Raw genomic sequence first — 20,542 nt, forward strand, 5'->3', positions numbered from 1 at the left:
ACCTTTTCATTTAAAGCAATATATTCTAGTTGGCATTTTCTGTTACCTAATTTCCATATTCCTCACCCTGTACCGCTGTGCCCAATCCCGCAGTTCACTGAGAAAACAATCTCACTAATCCACATGTGATAATGCTGCTAAAATGAGGTTTCTAATCTCAAATCACCACCTGACAAGGTTAATTTACTTTACTGAAAAACAGGGCTTACGTCAAAAAGAAGTAACCTAAGCAGTAAGTATTTTAAAACACTAGCTTGGTTTCAAGATGTTCTGATGAAAATTCAGAAGTAGGTTAAAAAGATAACTACACTTGAGAAGAGTTTTGAACCTAGAAATTTATCTAAATTACAATAGAAATAAATATCAGAAACATTTTTACAGCAAAGTAAAATCAAATTCTCATGTTTAGCACACATTGTAAATTAATAAGCCTTGGTTATTTTTGTCTGTCTATCTGTAAATAATAAATTTGTAAAGTTGTTCCCCCTTGGTTTTCAGTTAATAGTTAACGATTTGTCATTAATAGCATGATCTCTAGGGATCTTTCACAAGATAATTCCTCCAATCCTGTCAAACGTGCACAACTCCAAGTCTTACTTTGATAGTTAGAATTGGTCCCTGGGTGGTTCTCCAGGACATACTTCTTCAGAGCAGCGGTGGAGCAGGTCTTCGGCTCATTCATGGCAGCAATGGCGGACAAGATTGCATATTCCATCAGGCTTCCACCAAGTAGGGGTTTCTCCCCTGATTTCTTCAGCTGTTTTCCAAGGAGGAAGAGAAAAGCATCAAGACAACACTCTCCCAAAGCAGGTCAAGACAAGACTCCTCTGCACCAGGTGGGTCGGAGTTCCTGCATTAGCACAGATATGTTTTACAGTAAATTGTCAGGTTAGGGACTTTCTCTTCCCATTCAACAGGTATTCACCCTAGCTGAGGAGTCCCAACCCTCCTATGGATTTTTTCTCCTTTCATCTACCCCTCCAACCAACCTCAAGTAGCAACAGTTGACCTAACCCGAAGAGAGTGACAGTGCTACTCCAATAAGGAGGTTACTTGTTATACCCCCAATAAATTAACGCTTTTGAGAATACTCCTCTTTTCTGAATGTGAAAAATGGACTACTTATAAAATTAGCCAATAGCCTTTTTAATCCTGCAAGGAAAATAGCAAAGGAAAAGTTTGATAGATATTTAGGATATCATACAATAGAAAATTATATAGCATATTTCAAGGACAAGAGGCTGGGGAACAAAGGGTAGCACCAATAAGCAAAAAGGTAAATAAAAGGACAAAGCGAGGTATAGTCTACAACAATGATTCTTAAAGACAGATCCACAAATCCTTGGGGTTCCTGAGACCCCTTCAGAGGATCTGCAAGGTTAAAATTATTTTCATAATAATATACTAAGATGTGATTTGCCTTTTTCACTGTGGTGACATTTTGCACTGATGATGGAAAAGGAATGATGGGTAAAACCACTGCTACCTCACAACAAATCAAGGTGGAGGCACAAAAATATAGTTACTGCATTCTCTACTGCTATACATTTATGGTTAAAAAAAAGTGTTTCATTTAACAATGTCCTTGATATAAAAATTATTTTATTAAATCTCAACCCTAGTCCATGTCTTTTTGATATTTCATGGGGCAAAATGAGAAGAATGTATAAAGCATGTCAACTACAGAGGGATGGTGGTAATCTCAAGGAAAAGCACCCAGTGATTGAACTGTGAGCTCAACTAGCTGCATTTTTCAGGCAGTAATACCCTTTTAACTTGAAGGAAGAATTAACAGATAAACTGTGGTTATTCAGACTCAGGCATCTAGCAGACAATTTCTTGAAAATAAGTTAAGTGGGCTTGTCAGTTCAAGGAAAACAACTAACAGTAGTTGTTGCCAATGATAAATTCAACTTCTCAAGAGAAAACATAAATTGTGGAAAACTTGATTCTACCACCATTAACACAGTAATTTCCTAGTACTTAAATATTGTTCTGATGAGATCAGTGGGTGATATTAGTGAATATGAGTTTTGTTACTATTTGATGAAATGTGCCAACATTAAAAAAATCTGCACAATTCAGTGAACTACTATTTTCCAAATGACTGTTACACAAAATTATGGTTAAAAGATGCACTCAAAGTTCAAGACAGACCAAAGGATTTCAAAGTAACAGAGTACAAGTTCAGATATGGTTTCAGGTTTCACATGGCAACTATAATGTACTTTATGGAAGTACCCACAAAATCAATGTAATACACATATTAACAGAATAAAGGAAAAAACCATATGATCATCTCGAGAGAGATAGAAAAAGCATTTATAATAAACTCTCAGCAAACTAGTAACAGAGAACTTTCTCAACTTGGTAACAGGCATCTATGAAAAACCTGTAGCTTCAACGGTGAAAGAATGAATGTTTTCCCATTAAGATGAGAAACAAGACAAAGACATCTACACTCATCACTGGAGGTTCTATCCAGGCAAGGGAAAAAAAAAAAAAAGACATCCAAATTTGAAAGGAAAAAAAATAAAATGGTCTTTATTTGTAGACGACATTATCCTATATGCAGAAAATCCTAGGGAATCCACCCCAAAATCCTAGGAATCCACCAAAAAATTCCAGAACAAGTAAATGAGTTCAGCAAGGTCACAGGATATAAAATCAATAGACAAATGAACTGTATTTCCACAGGCTAGCAAATAAGCAATCTGAAAATGAAAATAAGAAAATTCCATTCACAACAGCATGGAAATAGAATATAACACAAAGGAATAAATTTAACAAAAGAAATGTAAGACTTGTACCCTGAAAACTACAAAACACTGCTGAGAGAAATTAAAGATCTAAGAAAATAGAGAGAGACTCAATGTTCATGCCAAAGTCAACACTGTAAAGAGAGTGACTCTTCCTAAATTGCTCTACAGGTTCACTGCAAGCTCTACCAAAATCTTAAGATGGATTTTTCTGTGAAAATTGACTAATGAATCCTAAAATTCATATGGAAATACACAAGACCCAGAATAGCCAAAACAATTTTGAAAAAGAAGAGGACTTATGTTTCCCAATTTCAAAACTTACTACAAAGCTACAATCAAGACAGTGTGATCCTGGCATAAAGATTCACATATAGATCAATGGAACAAAATTGAGAGACTAGCAATAAACCATTACATTCAAGGTCAACTGAGTTTTGATAAAGGTGCTAAGGCAATTCAATAAGAAAAGATAGTCTTCTCAATAAATCGTATTGGGACAACTGGATGTCCACATGAAAAACATGAATTTATACCCTTACCTCACACCATAAACAAAACTTAACTCAAAATGGATTATAGACCTAAATGTAAGAGCTAAAACTGTAAAACTCTTAAAACCAAAATAGGCGTAAATCTTGCTGACCTTAAGCGAGGTACTGATATATTAAATATGACACCAACAGTATAAGTAATTTAAAAAAATGATCAACAGGACTTCATCAAAAATAAACACTTCTATGCTTCAAAAGACACCATTAAGAAAGTGAAAGCATGGGCCACAGATCAGGAGAAAATATTTGCAAATCATATATCTGATATATCTAGTTATATAACTCAGTAAGACAAATAGCTCAATTTTAAAAATAGGCAAAGGATTTGAATAGACATTGACATTTTATCAAAGAAGATAAACGAATGTCCATTAAGCACATGAAAAGATGGTCAACATCAGCAGTCTTAGGGAAATGCCAACCAAAACCACAATGAGACACCACTTTGTATCCACTAGTATGGCTATAATTTTAAAAAGACAGTAACAAGTGTTGGCAAAGATAAGGAGAAACTGGAACCCTTATACATACATTGCTGGTGGGAATGCAAAATGATGCAGTCACTTTGGCAGTTTCTTAAAGCAAATATGATACATATTCCAGGAGGTCCATGCTCCTACTTATACACCCAAGGGAAATAAAAACATATACACACAAAGATTTGGACATAAATGCTCATAGGCAATACTAATCAAAAAAGCTAAAAAGTGGAAATAACCCAAATGCTCACCAACTCGTGAATGGATAAGCAAAATGTGCCAGATCCATACAATAGAACACTATTTGGCAATAAAAGAAATAAAAGTACTGATTTGTGCTGCAACATGGATAAAACTAAAAAAAATTATGCTAAGTGAAGTAAGTCAGACACAAAAGACCACACACCGTATGATTCTATCCATATGAAACACGCAGAAAAGGCAAATCCATACATAGAGAAAACAGGTGGGATGGGGATAGAAACAGGAGTGACTGCAAATGGGCACAAGAGTTTTTTTTGGGTGATGGAAATGCTTTAAAACTGGACTGTGGTGATGATTGTACAACACTGTAAAAATCACTGAATTATAAACTGTAACATAAAAGGATTGTATCTTATGGTATATAAATCATACCTCAATATAGCTATACCTCAAAAACTATCATTTGTTGAGTTTTGGTATACTATCAGAGAATATTATCAACTTCTATCTGAAAATTATCTTAAAATACTCCACCTTTATTTAACTTTCTGTGTGAGCTTGATTTTCCTTCACAGATGTAACCCAAAATACACTGAAACAGATACCAGCTGTTTTCCATGAAGCTAGCCAGTAAAGATTTTTGCAAAAATATAATAAATAGTAAATCTCTTCTCATTAAAAAATTTTTTATTCTTAGAAATAGTTTTCATAAAAATTTTATGTTAACATATAATCGGTTTATTTTTTAGATGAATTAATCAATATTTTAACATTTCCCCAGTTTTAATTTCTAATATGGTAAATACTGATAGGTATAACCCACATAAACAAAACCTTTGGAGGTACACAATAAATTTTTAGAGTAAATGAAAGTCCTGAAACCAAAACTTTTGAAAACTTCTCTACAACCAAGCCCTTTTAGCCTCTAACCTGGAATGTCCCAGAAGCACCTTTGCCAGTTATTTGTTCTAACTGGCCTCTCTCTACTGCTCTCTGCAGAGCATTCTTCAACAGCTGAGGCCTGCAGAGAAAACAAAAATAGCAATAAATATATTAATGAGGGAAAAGAAAAGAAAAAAAAGATCCAGGGTTATTCTAAAGAACTAAAGTTCTGTGTAATACTGTTAAAATGGACAATAAAGTAATAAATTGTTGGCACCCTTAATAAGTGGCATTCTTTTTTTTCTTCAGGCAAAGAAGCTAAATCAGTACCTGTACATACAGAACCATGTACCATACAAGCCAATTTCCAACTTGCCAGGGTACTCTAAAAATCCATTATTTATTATCATCAGACCACAATAGCAACCAAACTCTGTAACCAAGCAACGAATGGATATTTTTGAAGTCCCATCTAATTCTGATATTCTCAGAGACAAAATTCCTAGATTTTTTAAAAACATATACACGTTAACAAAAAAAGCAAGTCACTTTTTGCAAACCAGTATCCAAACGTGGCCTAACAAAATACAATTCTTTGAGAAAGCAAATAGATTGTTCTTAACATAGTAGCCCTGCTTCAAGAGGATTGTAGTTTAAAAAACAAAAATCAAAAAACTAGCTCATCAAAACCAAACGGTAGGCAAGAAGAAACTGAGTGTCATTAAAAACGCAAGAACAAAGTGTTAAAGCAGAAGCTGCTCTGTCAAGGAGCAATGGTCCAAACGCTGGGTGGAGAATCTCAGGTGCAGGGAGGAAATCAATCAAGTTCAGCTAGGGCTTAAAGGCTCCGTGATATGGAACAAGACAGAGTCAAATGGAAAGCTACACTTCCAGGCCAACAACAGGACATCTAAAGAAAGGGTTAATCATAACCCAAAAGTTCAGTAATATGCTTTGCCACACCTCCCAAGAATTACTAGAATAACACTCAATGAACAGAAAATCATGAGATTTATTTGAAACTGGTTACTTGATAAACTGAAAATAACAACCTGGCAGCCCACTGAGGAATTGATGAAGGCCAAACTATTACCCTTTGAGGTGCTTTATCAAGCTCTGACACTTTTCTTTGAATTTTGAATCTTTTACCTAACCACTAAGCATTACAGATTAAGCTTACACCAGTTATTAATTACATTATACATATGCTTGGGGAAATCTTATTTCCTGATACTCCAAATGAAGATACTCCCTCCCCCTCAAATCCCAATAAAAGTATTTCTAAGCCAGTGCTATTTCATTCAAGACAAATATGATTTATGCCATAAACCAAAACACACATGGTCACACACAAAATTGTTCATCCCACAAATATTTACTGAGTATTTATTATTGCTATGCAGGAATAAACACACAGATCTGATCACTAAACTCAAGGAATTTAAGAGATGAATGTAACTTTGTAATGTTTTATTCTATGTAAAGCTGTATTTTTAAATATATGTTGCAGTTAAAAAAGAAGAGATGATGAATACATAATATTTATGGTAGAGAATGATAAGGGTCAAGGTTGAAGTATGGGCATACAGCTTTGGGAACACAATTAAAAGAATGATTTAGCTGTCATACAATTTTTCTATTAGTTGCTCTATACATTAGAGTGCTTAAAAGCTGATTTCCAATAGAGGATCACATAGCTTAAGTAAAACACTGAAACCCTAGACTCTTTGATCAAATTAAATAACTAATCTGAGGAGAACCTTAACTAAGGTTCAAATGTTCTAGGAATGAGCTATCAGTTAAATCAATTCCCTTCTTAACATTTTCATGTTCTCAGCAATACCAATCATTACACTAGCATATACCCTGTCCTGGGATTTTAGAAATCTCAGAGCTCTATCACTCACTCCTACCTTCAGGTAAAACCACACTTACCAACTGCTTCAAAGCCCAGATTGGCCCTTCCTCTCTCATCACTGCTACAACCTTAGTACAAGCCGCCAAGCTCTCCCTTCCAGGTGCTGTTCTTTCTGCTTTCACAGCGCACACCATCATTAGGTCAACACCCTATAGAGGAGCCCTCTATTGTTACTCAGTTGATCAGGTGACAGGTCTTAATGCTCCAACCCAGCTTCAAAGCCTTGTTAGTCTAGATGTACTCAAACACAGGTTTCTCTCAGTTTCCAAAGAATGCCAACTCTTGCTTCAGAAATTTTTTCATAAAGCTCCTTTAAGAATGCCTTTCCCATTCTATCATCCTATCTAAATGCTACACATTCTAGACCCACCTCAATGGGATGGAACCCAACTGGAGCCCCATCTTAATTGGATGGGACCCAATCAAGCCCAATCTCTTTAACTCACTGCTAACTCCCAGACACAATTCTTTTTCTGAAAAATTCTAGTCTGTATCACACCATCTTGTACTTAGTATGGTGCCATGTGCTGTTCTAAATGTTTTACATGTGTGGAATAAACAAGATAATACAACAACTCCAAGAAATAGGTACTAATATTGCCCACACTTTACCTAAGGGGAAAAGTTAAGTGACAGAAAAGTTAGGTGACAGTAAATTTAAGTCATTTCTCCAAGGTCACAAAGCTAGGTAGTGGACGAGCCAGGTTACAAACCTGAGCAGTCTGATTCCAGATTCTGCATTCTTAGTCACTATGTTATGCCTGCACTTTTCCAATATAAAACAGTCCTGAACTTGGAAAAAGCAAGAGGTTTTACCTGAAAAACGAAATAAAGTTCTGGCTTCACCAGTGAATAGCCAGGTAATCCTAGGTAAGATTTTTCATCAGCAAAACTCAACTAGAAATATATATTTTTAAGTCTATTTTGAGAATAACAAAGCCATGTAATTAAACAAAAGTGTTTTTAAAAGACCTATACAAATTTAAGGGGCTGTTTTTTTTTTATTCTTTTTTTATGGCTGAGTAGTAGTCTAGTGTGTGTGTGTGTGTGTGTGTGTGTGTGTGTGTGTGTGTGTGTGTGTGTGTGTATACACACATATACACACCTTCTTTATCCATTCATCTGTCCATGGACATTTAGGCTGCTTCCATGTCTTGGCTATTGTATATTGTGCTGTTATAAACACTGGCATACATGTATCTTTTTGAATTAGTTTTCATCTTCTCTGGATATATGGGCTGTTCATTATTGTAACAAATTTTTTTTTTAAGTAAGATCATTAGACCAGCTTAATGAGAAAACAGGGAATAAGTGATTGTTGGTGGCTATGTTTTTCAATTGTGGAGAACGTTCAGTCTGCACTGAGAGGAAAGAATGAAAGCAATGCACAGCAAAAATCAAAGCCAAGGGATGGAAAGCAAAATGCAACTGGCATAGCAAGGGTTCCGAGTGGCAGGAATCTAAATAAGAGAGTGACATCAATCTGTTAGAGATACACAGACAGAACTAAGAAACTAAAGAGACTTAAAATTACTTAGACTTTAAACTGTTAAGGAATTAAGGGGCCTATAAAGAAATTAATACGTTTAGAGAAAAGCATAGGGCAGAAAATTGAATCTTGGGCTATGCTCCTATTTTGGTATGCTTAGAAAGAGAAAAATCAAAGAGTGTGATGAAGTGACACCATACACAAGGATTAGATACTAAAATCTGGTTTCTAATGCCATATGACAGAATTTCCTTTGAAAGTTTCTAAAGGTACCTTCTTAGAGGCCAAGCCAAAGCCTATGTAAAGCCAACATACCATTTTCTCTAGGGTTGAAAAAAATCATGGTTATCAAATAAAGGAGATGACTTGCGTGTTATATAAAGAGTCTTTAGGAGGAGGGTATAGCTCAAGTGGTAGGGCACATGCTTAGCATGCACAAGGTCCTGGGTTCAATCCCAAAGACTGCCTCTAAAACTAAATAAATAAACCTAATTAACACCCCCCCAAGAAAAAACTAAAAACTAAATAAATAAATAAAGTCACCTAGAAAATGTTAAAAAACAAAAAGTCTTTAAACATCAGAATCATATTTAGTATGGTGTGATACTCAAACCATGACAATTACATTGGAATTGAGACTAGCCAATAATACTAACACTTGTTGAGTGCTTACTACATGCTAGGCACAGTTCTAAGTGCGTAACACGTACTAAGGTTCCTAACAACCCTATGAGGTGTATATATTGTTCATCAATGAGGAAACAAAGAGACACAAAGAGATAACTTATTCAGGGATATAAAGGTGGAAAATGACAGAATCAGGATTTAAACCCAAGGGGTCTGGTTCCGAAGTCTGCGCTGTTTGCGGTGCTCTGCAGCCTGATATACGGCGGCAGAAGTTCATGTCTCATCTCATGCGCCAGGCATATGTTCCTTGAAGCAGAATGGCCAGGTGAAGGGCCCATATAAATTCACTCATTCAGCTAATATTTACTGAGCTTCTACTGCGTGCTAGGCTTGGGGAAAATAGAAGTGAACAATATAAAAATCCCAGCCTTCAGGAATCTGACATTTTAATGGTGAAAACAGGTAATTTTTAAAAAAAAGCAAATAAAACATGTAGTATGTTAGAATGTAGTGAGTGCTATGGAGAAAAACAAGGCAGAGAAGTAGAATTCTCCATGCTGCGAGAGGAGGGGGAGGTTGCAAATGTAAGTTAGGTGGTCCTATCAACAAAATGCCAATGCATGGGCCATGGTGGGATGTTGACTTGAAAAAAAACAACTGTAAAAAGTCACTTTGGAGACAACTGGAGACATCTGAACATGGCCTGGGTATTAGATAACGGTAAGGAATTATTAATTTAGTTAGGAATAATGTTCATATAATGAACGTTCTCTCAACATTTATGTGTATGTTTGAAAATTCTCAAAATAAAACGTTAAAAAATAGTAAGGCAGTCAAGGCAGGCATGTGGTGATAGTAGAGTGAAAACGTGAAGGAAGTGAAGGAGTGAGTAAAATGGATTACGGGGAAAAACCACCCAGGCAACAGGAACAGCAAGTGTGAAGTCTCCGAGGCTGGTAAGGGAGAGAAGAGCAGTAGGAGACGCAATCACAGTGTAGTGTCTCGCAGGCCATTTTAAAGATTCTGGCTTTAAACTTTTTAATTGTGAGGGAACCATGAAGCCACTGGAAGGTTCGAGGAGCAGGGAGATATAATCTAGCTTACATTTTTAAGAAGTCTTACTCTCACTGCTATGTCAAGAATAGACTGAAAGGGAAGGAGGATGGGAGAAGCAGTTCAGAGATTATTGCTCTAGCACAGGTGAGGTATGATGGTGGTCTGGAAAAGAGTGGTAATAGTGGAGGTAATGAAGAGAGGTCTGTTTAGGGATATACTTTAAAGACAGAGCCAAAGTAGTTGTTTATAGATTACATTTAGGTGTGGGATAAAGAGAAGGCACCAGAGCTCAAATCCAAGGTTTTTGGCTTTAGCAACTGGGAAGATGATACTGCCACTAACTGAGATGAAGGAGGTATGGGGGGGGTACGCAGCCTCTTTGGTGGGGTGGGAGATAGAGGAATCAAGAGTTTAGTTTGGGCACGTCAAGTAAGACATACAAGTGGTGGTGTCAAACAGGCATCTGTATTATGAATGTGGAGCCAGGAGGGAGGTATGGGCCAGATTTATGTATCTGTATACTAATATATATATATGGTATTTAAAACTTTGAGAATGTAAAGAATTACCAAGTGAATGTGGACAGAAAAGACAAGAGGCCTAAAGTCTAACCCTGGGGCAGTCTTACATTAAGGAATCAAGAGATGGGTAATCAGGAATCCTTCGGATATTGAGAAAGAATGGGTAGTGAAGTTGGAGGAAAACCAGAAAGGTGTGGTACTCTGGAAGGCAAGTGAAGACAGTATTTTAAGCAGGAGGGAGTCGTTATGAACTGACCACTGAAATTTGCAATGTGGAGGTCATCGGTGACAATGACAGGAAGAAATACTTCAGGTAAAATGGTGTGTGAGGGGGAGTGCAACAAAAGTGGGTTGAAGAGGCAGTAGGAGGAGAGAAATTACAGACAGCAAGGACAGACAACTCATGCTTTAAAACTGTGCTTTTCTTGCTATTTTCTTTGGGCAAGTTTAAGTATGGCTAAATTTTCATATTAAATGTATGTCTGACAAGACTCCACTACACTCACAGGTACAGAAAATCACAGTAAAGGAAAAAAAGAGATTCAAAGCAGCAGCTACCATTTAATAAGACAGTAAGAGAAGGTTTTCAGGTTCATCACATCTCTGGGTTGACAATCCATCTATTATCAGGCAAATTCTGTTTCAACATAAAATGACAACAGGAGATGTTCCCAAAGGCAAGAAACAAAGTTACGCTGCTACCAATAGCCTGTCTTATATGAGCAGAGCCATGTGGAGAGAAAAGAGCTGGGGGAGAATGTGGTCTCCAGTCATCAAAAACAGTAAAAAGAGATAAAAGTGAAATGTGTTTCCATCTCTCAATGTGTATACAATGCATTTTGGACCCAAAGTTGTATTGGTGGCTCATAATCAGGGCATAAGAAGCATGAAAAAAAATCAAGATATTAATTTCAAATTTTGTTTCAATGATTCCCTTTTCTTTAGCCTTTTTGCTAACTCTTTAACTAGCCACTCTGAAGACCACTAAGTGCTCTTCTGAAAATGTGGCTTCTAGGCTGAAACCTCAAACTATATGCGCCTCAGTAATTCAAGAAAACACTGGTACTAATCTATATCAGGACAATGTACATCTCATATAGAGACTGCTTGTAGAAAGGACTCTGGATTAAACACAATTTTCCAAAAGTCAGTATAACAAAGGTCACACACAAACACATTCAAAACACAAACTCTGTGAATTCGAAATTTAAACAAATTAATGTGGCTGCATGAATCCACAAATAAGCATGTACGACAATCTAATCAGTCCAGGTGATTTTAAGTGGCAATTTTTAATAGATGAATTATCAAAATTCGGAATTTTACATTATATGTTTAAATGATGAAAATATTAATGCTATTTCTATGTAGGAGTAAGTGCTACAGCAGCCTGAATTCTCCTGTGTTCTCAGTTATAATGCTAAATAAAAAATAAGTTACCAACCACCTCATTCCCACTAGGATGGCTACTATTAGAAACAAAAACAAAAACCCCAGAAAATAAGAACTGGCGAGGATCTGGAGAAATTAGAACCCCTGTGCACTGTTGGTGGGAATGTAAACAGTATAGCCACTGTGGAAAACAGTATGGTGGAACCTCACAAAGTTAAAAATAGAATTATCTATCATCCAGAAGTCCACTCTAGGTATGTGAAAACAGGGCCTCAAAGAGATACTGGTACACCAAAGTTCATGGCAACATTATTTCACAATTGCTCAAACGTGAAAGCAATCCAAGCATCCAATGACAGATGAATGCATAAACAAAATGTAGTATATATATATAATGGAGTATTATTCAGCCTTATAGAGAAAGGAAATTCTGACACATGCAACAACACGAATGGACCTTGAGGACGTTATGCTAAGTGAAATAAAATCAGTTACAAAAAGACTGTATAATTCTACTTTTATGAGGTATGTATCTCGAGTGGTCAAAAACCGTAGAGACGGAAAGTAGCAAGGTAGTTGCCAGAGGTTGGGGGTAAGAGATAAACGGGGAGTTCTTGTTTAAAGTGTACAGAGTTACAGTTTTACAAGATAAAAAGACTTCTGGAGATGGATGGTGGCAATGGTAGCTGAAAATATTTAGTACCATTGAACAGGGTACCCTTTACGGTTAAGGAGGCAAGTTTTATAATTATGTATACTTCATCACAATAAAAAACTAGAAAAAACAAAATTAAAAAAATAGGTAGCTGAAAGAACAGTTGAACGCTGAATATTCTAGTAGCTGACATCATGAAAAAGAGTTACCCGATCAGTCTTACAAAAGTCAGTATGTGGTTTGAGTTTCAAAAAGAATCTACATATTGAGACCTGAAAAGGAAAACATAATGGGACAAACAAACAAACAAACAAACAAAAAAAAAACCCCACACAAAAAAGGGTCTTATTCCTAGTTCAGCTAAAAGTAATTCTTATTGAATATTTACTCTTTCTCCTTTCTCACAAAAAAAAAAAAAAAAATAGGGCTAAGGAAGTAACAGACATCTGTGCTTTGAAGTCCAGGCCTGTGGTTCATACCTGATGTCCACTCTCAGCTTAGGGTAATACTGAGACACATATTTCCTGATGAGACTGTAGGAAGCTTCTTTAGGTTCACAAAGACGAGTGAAGGCCAGTGGGAGGATATCCTCCAATTTTACTTGTGGTTCTGGATCCACTGCAGAGCTCCTGTTCTGAAATGTAATATCAAAAATTATCATCATCACAGGATATAGAGCTTTCTGTTCAAAAGCTTCTATATTCAACTCTAGGGCTTTCCTCAGTTGACTGCCGGATCAACTAACTAATAGAAAACTATCCCTTTTTTGTACGTTCAAACAAGTCATGCCACAGTGGTACAGTGTCACTTGTGTGGCAACTTCTTTGAAATAAAAATTTCAAACTGGGAGAGTTAAAAATATATATAAAAATTAAAAGGTATTAAAGATCTTAGTTCATTCTTAGCCTTCAATAACAAAGAATGAAAAGGATCATGCAGCACCAGACAGCAATGCACCAAAGTTCATTTTGAAAGTCTCCGAAAGCTTTATAAAGAAGGTACAAAAATCTTCAGAGCTGTAAAAATAAAGATGTAGTAGATGATTTCAATTACTGAGAGAAAATACTACATACTTCACTTTATTACTGTATAAACACTTTTCATAAATAAAATTATGTGTCTTGGTGGGGGTGAGTATTACCATTTACAAAAAAGAAAAATTTGCTCTAAGTATAGTTTTAGGGTCTAATATTGGCTAAAAATGTACTTGGATGCCTCCTCTAGTTTAAACAATATTTCACAAAAAGCAGTGTAATTCATACAGCTGACCCATAACTCAATACAGGGCAGCTAAGTGCACGGGCTCTGGGGCCGAAATGCTTGGAGTCACTCACTGTCCAGTCTACTCACTAGCTGAGCAATAACGAGCGAGTTAACTATGATCTCTCCAGGCCTCCACAGACAGGCTGCTCTATGCATAGCACACAGTGAAGACTCAGTGAAGCTACTTTTAGTAGCAGTAGTATTACAGTGCTCAAACTGTGGTACAGACTTCCTACCTTTTTGTTTCTGGATTTCTGCGGTGTTTTCCTTGATTTTTGGACCACAACAAAACTTCCGGAAGCACCTTTTCCTTTCACCTAAAACAAATAAACTTTAGTTGTATTAACCATTATTTTAAATTATTCTGGTATTCATATTGATAACTTTATACTAGACTACGTGAATTACAGGGCATGGTGATACAAGAACTAATGCAAAGTGCTGCTGAACTCTTCAGACAAAAAAGAACAACAAATGAGTCAAAAGACAGGATCCAATCCTATTTATGGTACCATCTAGCTATTCAATACTGGACAACCTTGAAAACCCTCTGAGCTTTTGTTTCCTTATCTACAAAACTGGGGAAGAATGCTATTGTGATACTAGGTTAAAGAGAGTTTACTACAAGCTTTCAAAAAAAAAAAAAAGGAAGGAAGAAAGAAAAGAAGTCATGGAAGGAAGGAAGGGACACTATCTTTTGGGGAAAGTGAGGAAGACAGCTCCTTGGCAAAAGTTCAGAGCCTAGTTAATCTCAGACCACAATGCTTCCTGCAGACTGCCCATTACAGATTATTACTGCCTGTGGGGAAGATTATTTAATAATTTTAGACACTGTACATGATGATACGTGTAAGTCTTAACATACATTTCCACAGTTTACAAAGAACTTCACATTAACCTGAGTCCTCCATACCTTAGCTTTACTTACACTGCTATGAATATAGCAAGCAAACTGAAATGCTTTCAGCCTATAAAACTGTTTGAAGCATCAAACTGAGGGTCAGCCTATGAGGCAAAATAGGTCACAAACTGTATTTTCATAAAGAAAAATGCAAATCCAGCTCATGAACTGTGCTGATGTATACTGATATAGGACAGGTCTTTGGTTCTAATTATATTGGTTAGATAATACCTTTTCAGCAATGGTATTTTAAAGGCCATTAAAGTATCAGTTTTATAACATTTTGAGAAAGCTAGAGCATAAGTTCCATAGCAGGAATCTGTTTTACTTACTGATGGACCCCCAAACACCTGGCACACAGGTGACACTCAATAATGTATCTGTGGAATTAAGTACTTGCTGAAGTTCCTAAGAGGAGTTTAAATGCCCGAGTGGCATGGAATTCTCTGTTAATCAAACTAAGCAGAAAGGTATAGAAGAAAGGCAACAGGATTCTGGGAATGTGAACCAGATTCTTAGAACCGTCTTTGCCACTACCATGGGACCTTGTTAGTTACTTCATCCCTCTAGACCACTGAAGAGTACTGAGATAAGAAAGTTTATGCCAGATTTAGATTTTAAGCAATTTTTAAAAATTGAGGTATAGTTAATTTATAATATTGTATTAGTTGCCGATATATGGTATACTGATTCAAAATTTTTATAGATTCCATTTCATTTAAAGTTATTATAAAATACTGGCTATGTGTTGTACAATATATCCTCGTAGCTCAAGTAAAGTTTTGATGTACTATGCAAAGTAACACAGATTTATGCCCAAAATCATTTTGGTTTTATTATTATTCTCAATTTACTCAGGTTTATCTGATGCTCCCACAAGTTTTAATAGTTTTAGATACTAGTAAGTTAAGCTGAATCTATTTATAAAGCTAATTTATAATGATAACCAGTCTAGCCACATAAGTTAGTTAACAAACCTTAGACAAGAATAATAATCTTTTTTGCTTTCGCAATAACAGGATTCCTCAACCCCACCTCTCATCTTCAACACTACATAATCTCAAGCACAAGCAGCCTCCAAAGAAAATCCACTTAAAAGTACAAGCAGCTAGGAAAAAAAAAAAAAAAAAAACACACCATCATATTGCTTCTGTTCTGTGGAACAGTTATCTTATTAAAGGTAACTGGCACCATGATTTTGAAACCTAATCTCAGATAATAAAAAAGGTTAAGCTTAAGCATTTCATCATCATGTTAACTTATTTTAGCAAAGAAAATCACAAAGCATCAAAAGCCTAAATGTTACTAAATAAGGATTTATAGCTAGTATATGTTGAAATGTTCTAATTACAAACAACTGTTGAATACCTGTTTGATGACACCTCTATTTAACTCTCTTTTCAGTGCTTGTTTAAGGAGGTAGCCCCTTCTCTCCAGCTCCAGAGAAGGGTACTTATGGATGATGTATTTTCGAATAGCAACTACAGATGCACCACTCTTCTGGAAGCATGCCTAGGAGACACATTTATCAAACCATACACATTAATTTAAACTAGCTGTTTTTCATGTATTTTCTGACACGTTTTCAAAATAAGTTATTTTGGAAGTGAACCTGATAATGGATGATAAGAATGGCAGAGAAGAATGAACAGTATTTCGGGTAACTTCAGTTCATCATGGCTGCAGAGAAATACAGAATTACAATATTTCTGCAACAATTTTAAACTGTTCAAAATAGCCAAAGAGAAGATATAACATGTGAACAACATTCTGTGTGTTAACGAAGACCCTCTTTCTATTTTAATTATTTTCTATGCCTTGAAGACAGATCTTAAGCATTAGAGGGAGGAAAGCAGGACATTTCTATTGCTTGCAGAGCTGGTCCATTTTATGGAATACACTTTGGCACACCAGAACCAATACTTCTATGCAGGTTTTGTGTGAATGTCAACAGATAACATTAGCAGAGATAATCTCAATAAATGGCATAAAACTGGGTTTACAGATGGCAAATCTGAAGGGGAGTTCTGGATAACAACGAGAGCACTCAATTGCAATTTAAAGTACCCTCTTCCACATCCCTCCTATTTACCTATATTCCATTTTCTAATGCCCACTGCAGACTCAAGTAAGTCATTATGTCACAAAGACAGCAATTTTTTTTTCAAATGCTTTACATTTTGAAACACACAAGCAGCACTTGTTTTTTACCTAATGGGCTAGTCTACCAATTTTCTGTAGTCACTGTCTATAAACTGATCATAGATTTTACTCATTGTCATTGGATAAAGACTTGAACATTATTTTATATACCTGCAATAAAGAAAAGTAAGTCACAGACAGATGGACCAGCAAAGACTGTACAACACAATGATTTAATGTGGAAGATATCAACTCAAGTTAACAGGAGCTGTGTTAGTATGTATCACTTCAAGTAAATGTCTCTGATCTATTACAACCGACTGATGTTTACTCCTGATTTTATAAGAAAACACAAAGCAAAGAAAATCAAGCAGAAAAAAACATGCTAATGCTACAACAATCCCTTTTCCCACCAAATTGATGACATGAAAGTAGACATCAGGACTTCTGTTTGATTCAGCAAATGGTATCAGTGGTCTGAAATCATGATTTGTCACACTGTGTGGAATACACATGAGATACATATATACTATTTCATTTGTACAAATATGCATAATCATATATAAACTTTTCTTTAGGCCAAATTGCACTGTTTAAATTTTTTGTTTTATTATTTTAAAATTTTAGTCCCTTCTCCACCCACACTGTAACCCTGCTCCTCCAAACCCAGGCTGAGAGGTCACAAAGTGAAATCTGAAGAAAGGCCACACAAAGAGATCTCACTATAGTTCAACTATCTAGACCAAGAAACTTTTCTTAATGAGTTAAGAGTGCTCTTGAAGGAGGGCGGGAGAGGCTGAAAAGCAAACCCTTTCCCCGTTTATTTGTCAGTGTTGTCTTCTCAAATTCTAATAATGGCCACCAGGCTCCTCCTTCCTAGGCACACCACCCTTGGTTAAATTCGTCTGCAGCCTTCTCTTCCCAGTTCTCCCTTAGATCCTAGCAACAGGGTCCCTGAAATTAGAGAATCTATGGCTCCTGTTTTATTTTTTTAATGGCTTCTATTTTAACTCCTCTTGTCATCTGATCACGTGAGATAAACAAGGCAAAATTAACCAGAAAAATTTATACACAAAAAAGGCAACGTCAGGTTAGAAGATAACCTTAAAACAAAAAAACAATATCTGATGATCACACAAACTAATGAGAGTCATTGAATTACAGCAAAGTTATAAAGCTATGGAAGAAGAATAGCTTTTGTAAGTATTTTGGAATGACTAGGTGATGAAGCAAAGCAGTAAGGTGTCTAAAAGGGTTTCTTACAGCTCAGGTGTGAAAGATAACCAACTATTACTATTAGACACTAAGCTCTGAAAAAGGACCTAAAGATAGTATACTTTTTTAAAATAAAAATTCTCAATGCTGTTTACAGTTTCCTTGAGTCACAGCTAGATTTCATAAGGGCAAGGATCCTGTCTGTCTTACTCTATGCTACAGCACTAGTAGGACTGCCTGATACAGAGAAGCGAGTCCTTAATTGTTGAATGAATAAACATTTTCAACCTTCAAATAAAAACTATATTTAAAATAAACTGAGTAAAAAAAATTAATAAATCTAAAGATAAGTTAAAAATATTTGCTACAGTAAATTTGAGGTTTTAAAAAAATTAAGTGCTCACCAAATGTAATAATATTATAAAAACATGAACCTAGCAACGGCTGTCTTCTATTTAATCTCTTTAGGAAGCAGAGCACAGGAGTATGCCATGTTCAAATAAGCAAAAGACAAACAGAATAAATCTAAGATGAACTGCTTGAAATAAAAACTTGCCTTAATGGCCTCAGTTAGGATTGCATCCATCTTGGGACGTGGGGAGGAAGCCATCGGTGTTTGTTTCTGGGCCCTGGCTAGCTGGCTGGCAGAAAGGGTAGCCCAGGAAGGTATTGTTTTTTTCACTTTCTTCTCCTTTTCTTTAGACTGATCTTTCTCACTTTAAAACAAAGAATTGTTATTATGCAAGATAAACTCTTCAGAAAGAGATATAAAGTCAGAAAGAAGAAAAGACCAGAGAGGGATAAAAAAAATCAATGTTTTAATTCATTTCCACACTAAGATGATACGGTAAAATAAGCAAAATTCTACAAAATAAAACATTTTTAAAAAAATTGGGTACTATAAATGAACCAAAAAGGTGTTCTCTCTCAGGTGCAAGAGAGAGGAGTCATACAAATTAGCACTGGCATCAAAGGCCAGTACACAAAAGAAACCAGAATTTTAAAACGTATTCTAGTAACAACTACAATAGATGCAATTTAGTATAGCACAAAGAACTCAAGCTCTGAAGTCAAAATACCTGGGTTTGAATTCTAACTCTGTATTTACTAGCTATGTGATCTCAAGCAAGTGACCCGAGTCTCAACCTCCTCAGCAGTAAAGCAGTCATATAAAACACCAAATACTTCACAAGGTACTGCAAGAAATTATGAGAGCATACTAAAAAAATAATTTTGTGAGCCATAAAGCATTATACAAATTTTATTCTAAGTAATAACATTCCATGCATCTGAAATACAGGGTAGATGCTAAAAATTCCAGACCTTACATATCCCTATGAAACTGAGATGAAGGATTCCCTGAGGATTGTACCCAGAAGCTATAGTTATTTCTAAATTATTCTTTTATTTAAAAAGTAATTCCTAACTGTTCTCACCAATTATGAAAAGAATAGAATGAATGCTACCAGCTGTCCTGCAAAATAACTTTTAAATTAAAAAAGAATCATCATCACATTGTACAGATTATCAATGCCAAATTTTGCTTTCAGATTCTCAAAGTCACCCTCCAATTGAATAATTCATCAAATATATACAGAGTTTTATGTCACTCTAGCAACGTCTTGATATAGATTAACACTTTCTAACATAAGCAGGTAAAAATGACCCACTCCCAGCACAGAGACAGGAATAAAATAGGGAAGTATCTCCCAGGTCAGATTTTTATAGTCCTGTTCCATTTCTCACCGAAATTACATCAATGCTTACAATTAGCAGACACTCCCACAATGAATTCTAACCACACAAAAGAGCATTCCAAAGCCAAAAGGAATGAATTTTGGATTATGCAAACCACTGTTCTGATAACTACTATAAATTCTAATAGGCCATACAACTACACTGCAAGCCTATTTCAAAAGATAATTCTAAAAAAAGTAAATTCAAACAGCACATATCTAGCAAAAACCAATGTTATACCACTAAAAAATCTGACCTACAGTCCTTTCACATAGTCTTCAAGTACAAACAGCAAGAAGGTTTAACTCCTTACTCCTTTTTGGTTTCCTCAGAAGACTTGTTTTCTTCCTTCTCTTCACTCTCAGGTTCTCCCTTTGGCTGCTCTGTCTCACTAGATGTAGCAGGTGGAGTTTCATTCTCTTGTTCTTCTACAGTGGAGATAGATTCCTCTGAACTTACATCTGGTTCTATAAAAAATAAATAAATAAACCAGGTGAGAAATAAATACATTAGAGCCTGAGTCAATAAAAAGGATAAATGTTTTTAAACAGATAAACCAAATGTTCCAATTAACAGCTGGATTCTAAAATGAACAATGACTATGAGTGCAGTTTTCTTTCCTTCGTTATGTCACTCAAATTTCCTATACAGGGGTCACTTATTGAGACCATTATGTGAGAAAAGGAGAAGCACCAGGAACTTACACAGCAAGGGGAACTCATTTTACCCCAAATCAAACCTCTTTATA

The 20,542-nt window shown here is 35.8% G+C and overlaps 1 protein-coding gene across 5 annotated transcripts in view; it reads right to left on the bottom strand.

Moving 5' to 3' along the window:
- HP1BP3 (heterochromatin protein 1 binding protein 3) overlaps positions 1 to 20,542 on the bottom strand; it is a 33,187-nt gene that overhangs the window by 4,563 nt on the left and 8,082 nt on the right. For 4 of the 5 annotated variants that reach the window (XM_032495358.1, XM_032495356.1, XM_032495357.1 and 1 more), the window contains 7 exons: positions 20,108 to 20,261; positions 18,614 to 18,773; positions 16,069 to 16,212; positions 14,036 to 14,116; positions 13,016 to 13,170; positions 4,927 to 5,017; positions 598 to 757 (listed from right to left, as the gene is read on the bottom strand). In XM_032495358.1, coding sequence (XP_032351249.1) covers positions 598 to 757; positions 4,927 to 5,017; positions 13,016 to 13,170; positions 14,036 to 14,116; positions 16,069 to 16,212; positions 18,614 to 18,773; positions 20,108 to 20,261 — 945 coding nt within the window. Of the gene's footprint in view, positions 1 to 597; positions 851 to 4,926; positions 5,018 to 13,015; positions 13,171 to 14,035; positions 14,117 to 16,068; positions 16,213 to 18,613; positions 18,774 to 20,107; positions 20,262 to 20,542 lie in introns of those variants that run through there. The other variant, XM_032495360.1, reaches the window with a different exon arrangement.

This window comes from Camelus ferus, chromosome 13 (genome assembly GCF_009834535.1).
Source record: "Camelus ferus isolate YT-003-E chromosome 13, BCGSAC_Cfer_1.0, whole genome shotgun sequence".
Classification (NCBI taxonomy): Eukaryota; Metazoa; Chordata; class Mammalia; order Artiodactyla; family Camelidae; genus Camelus; species Camelus ferus.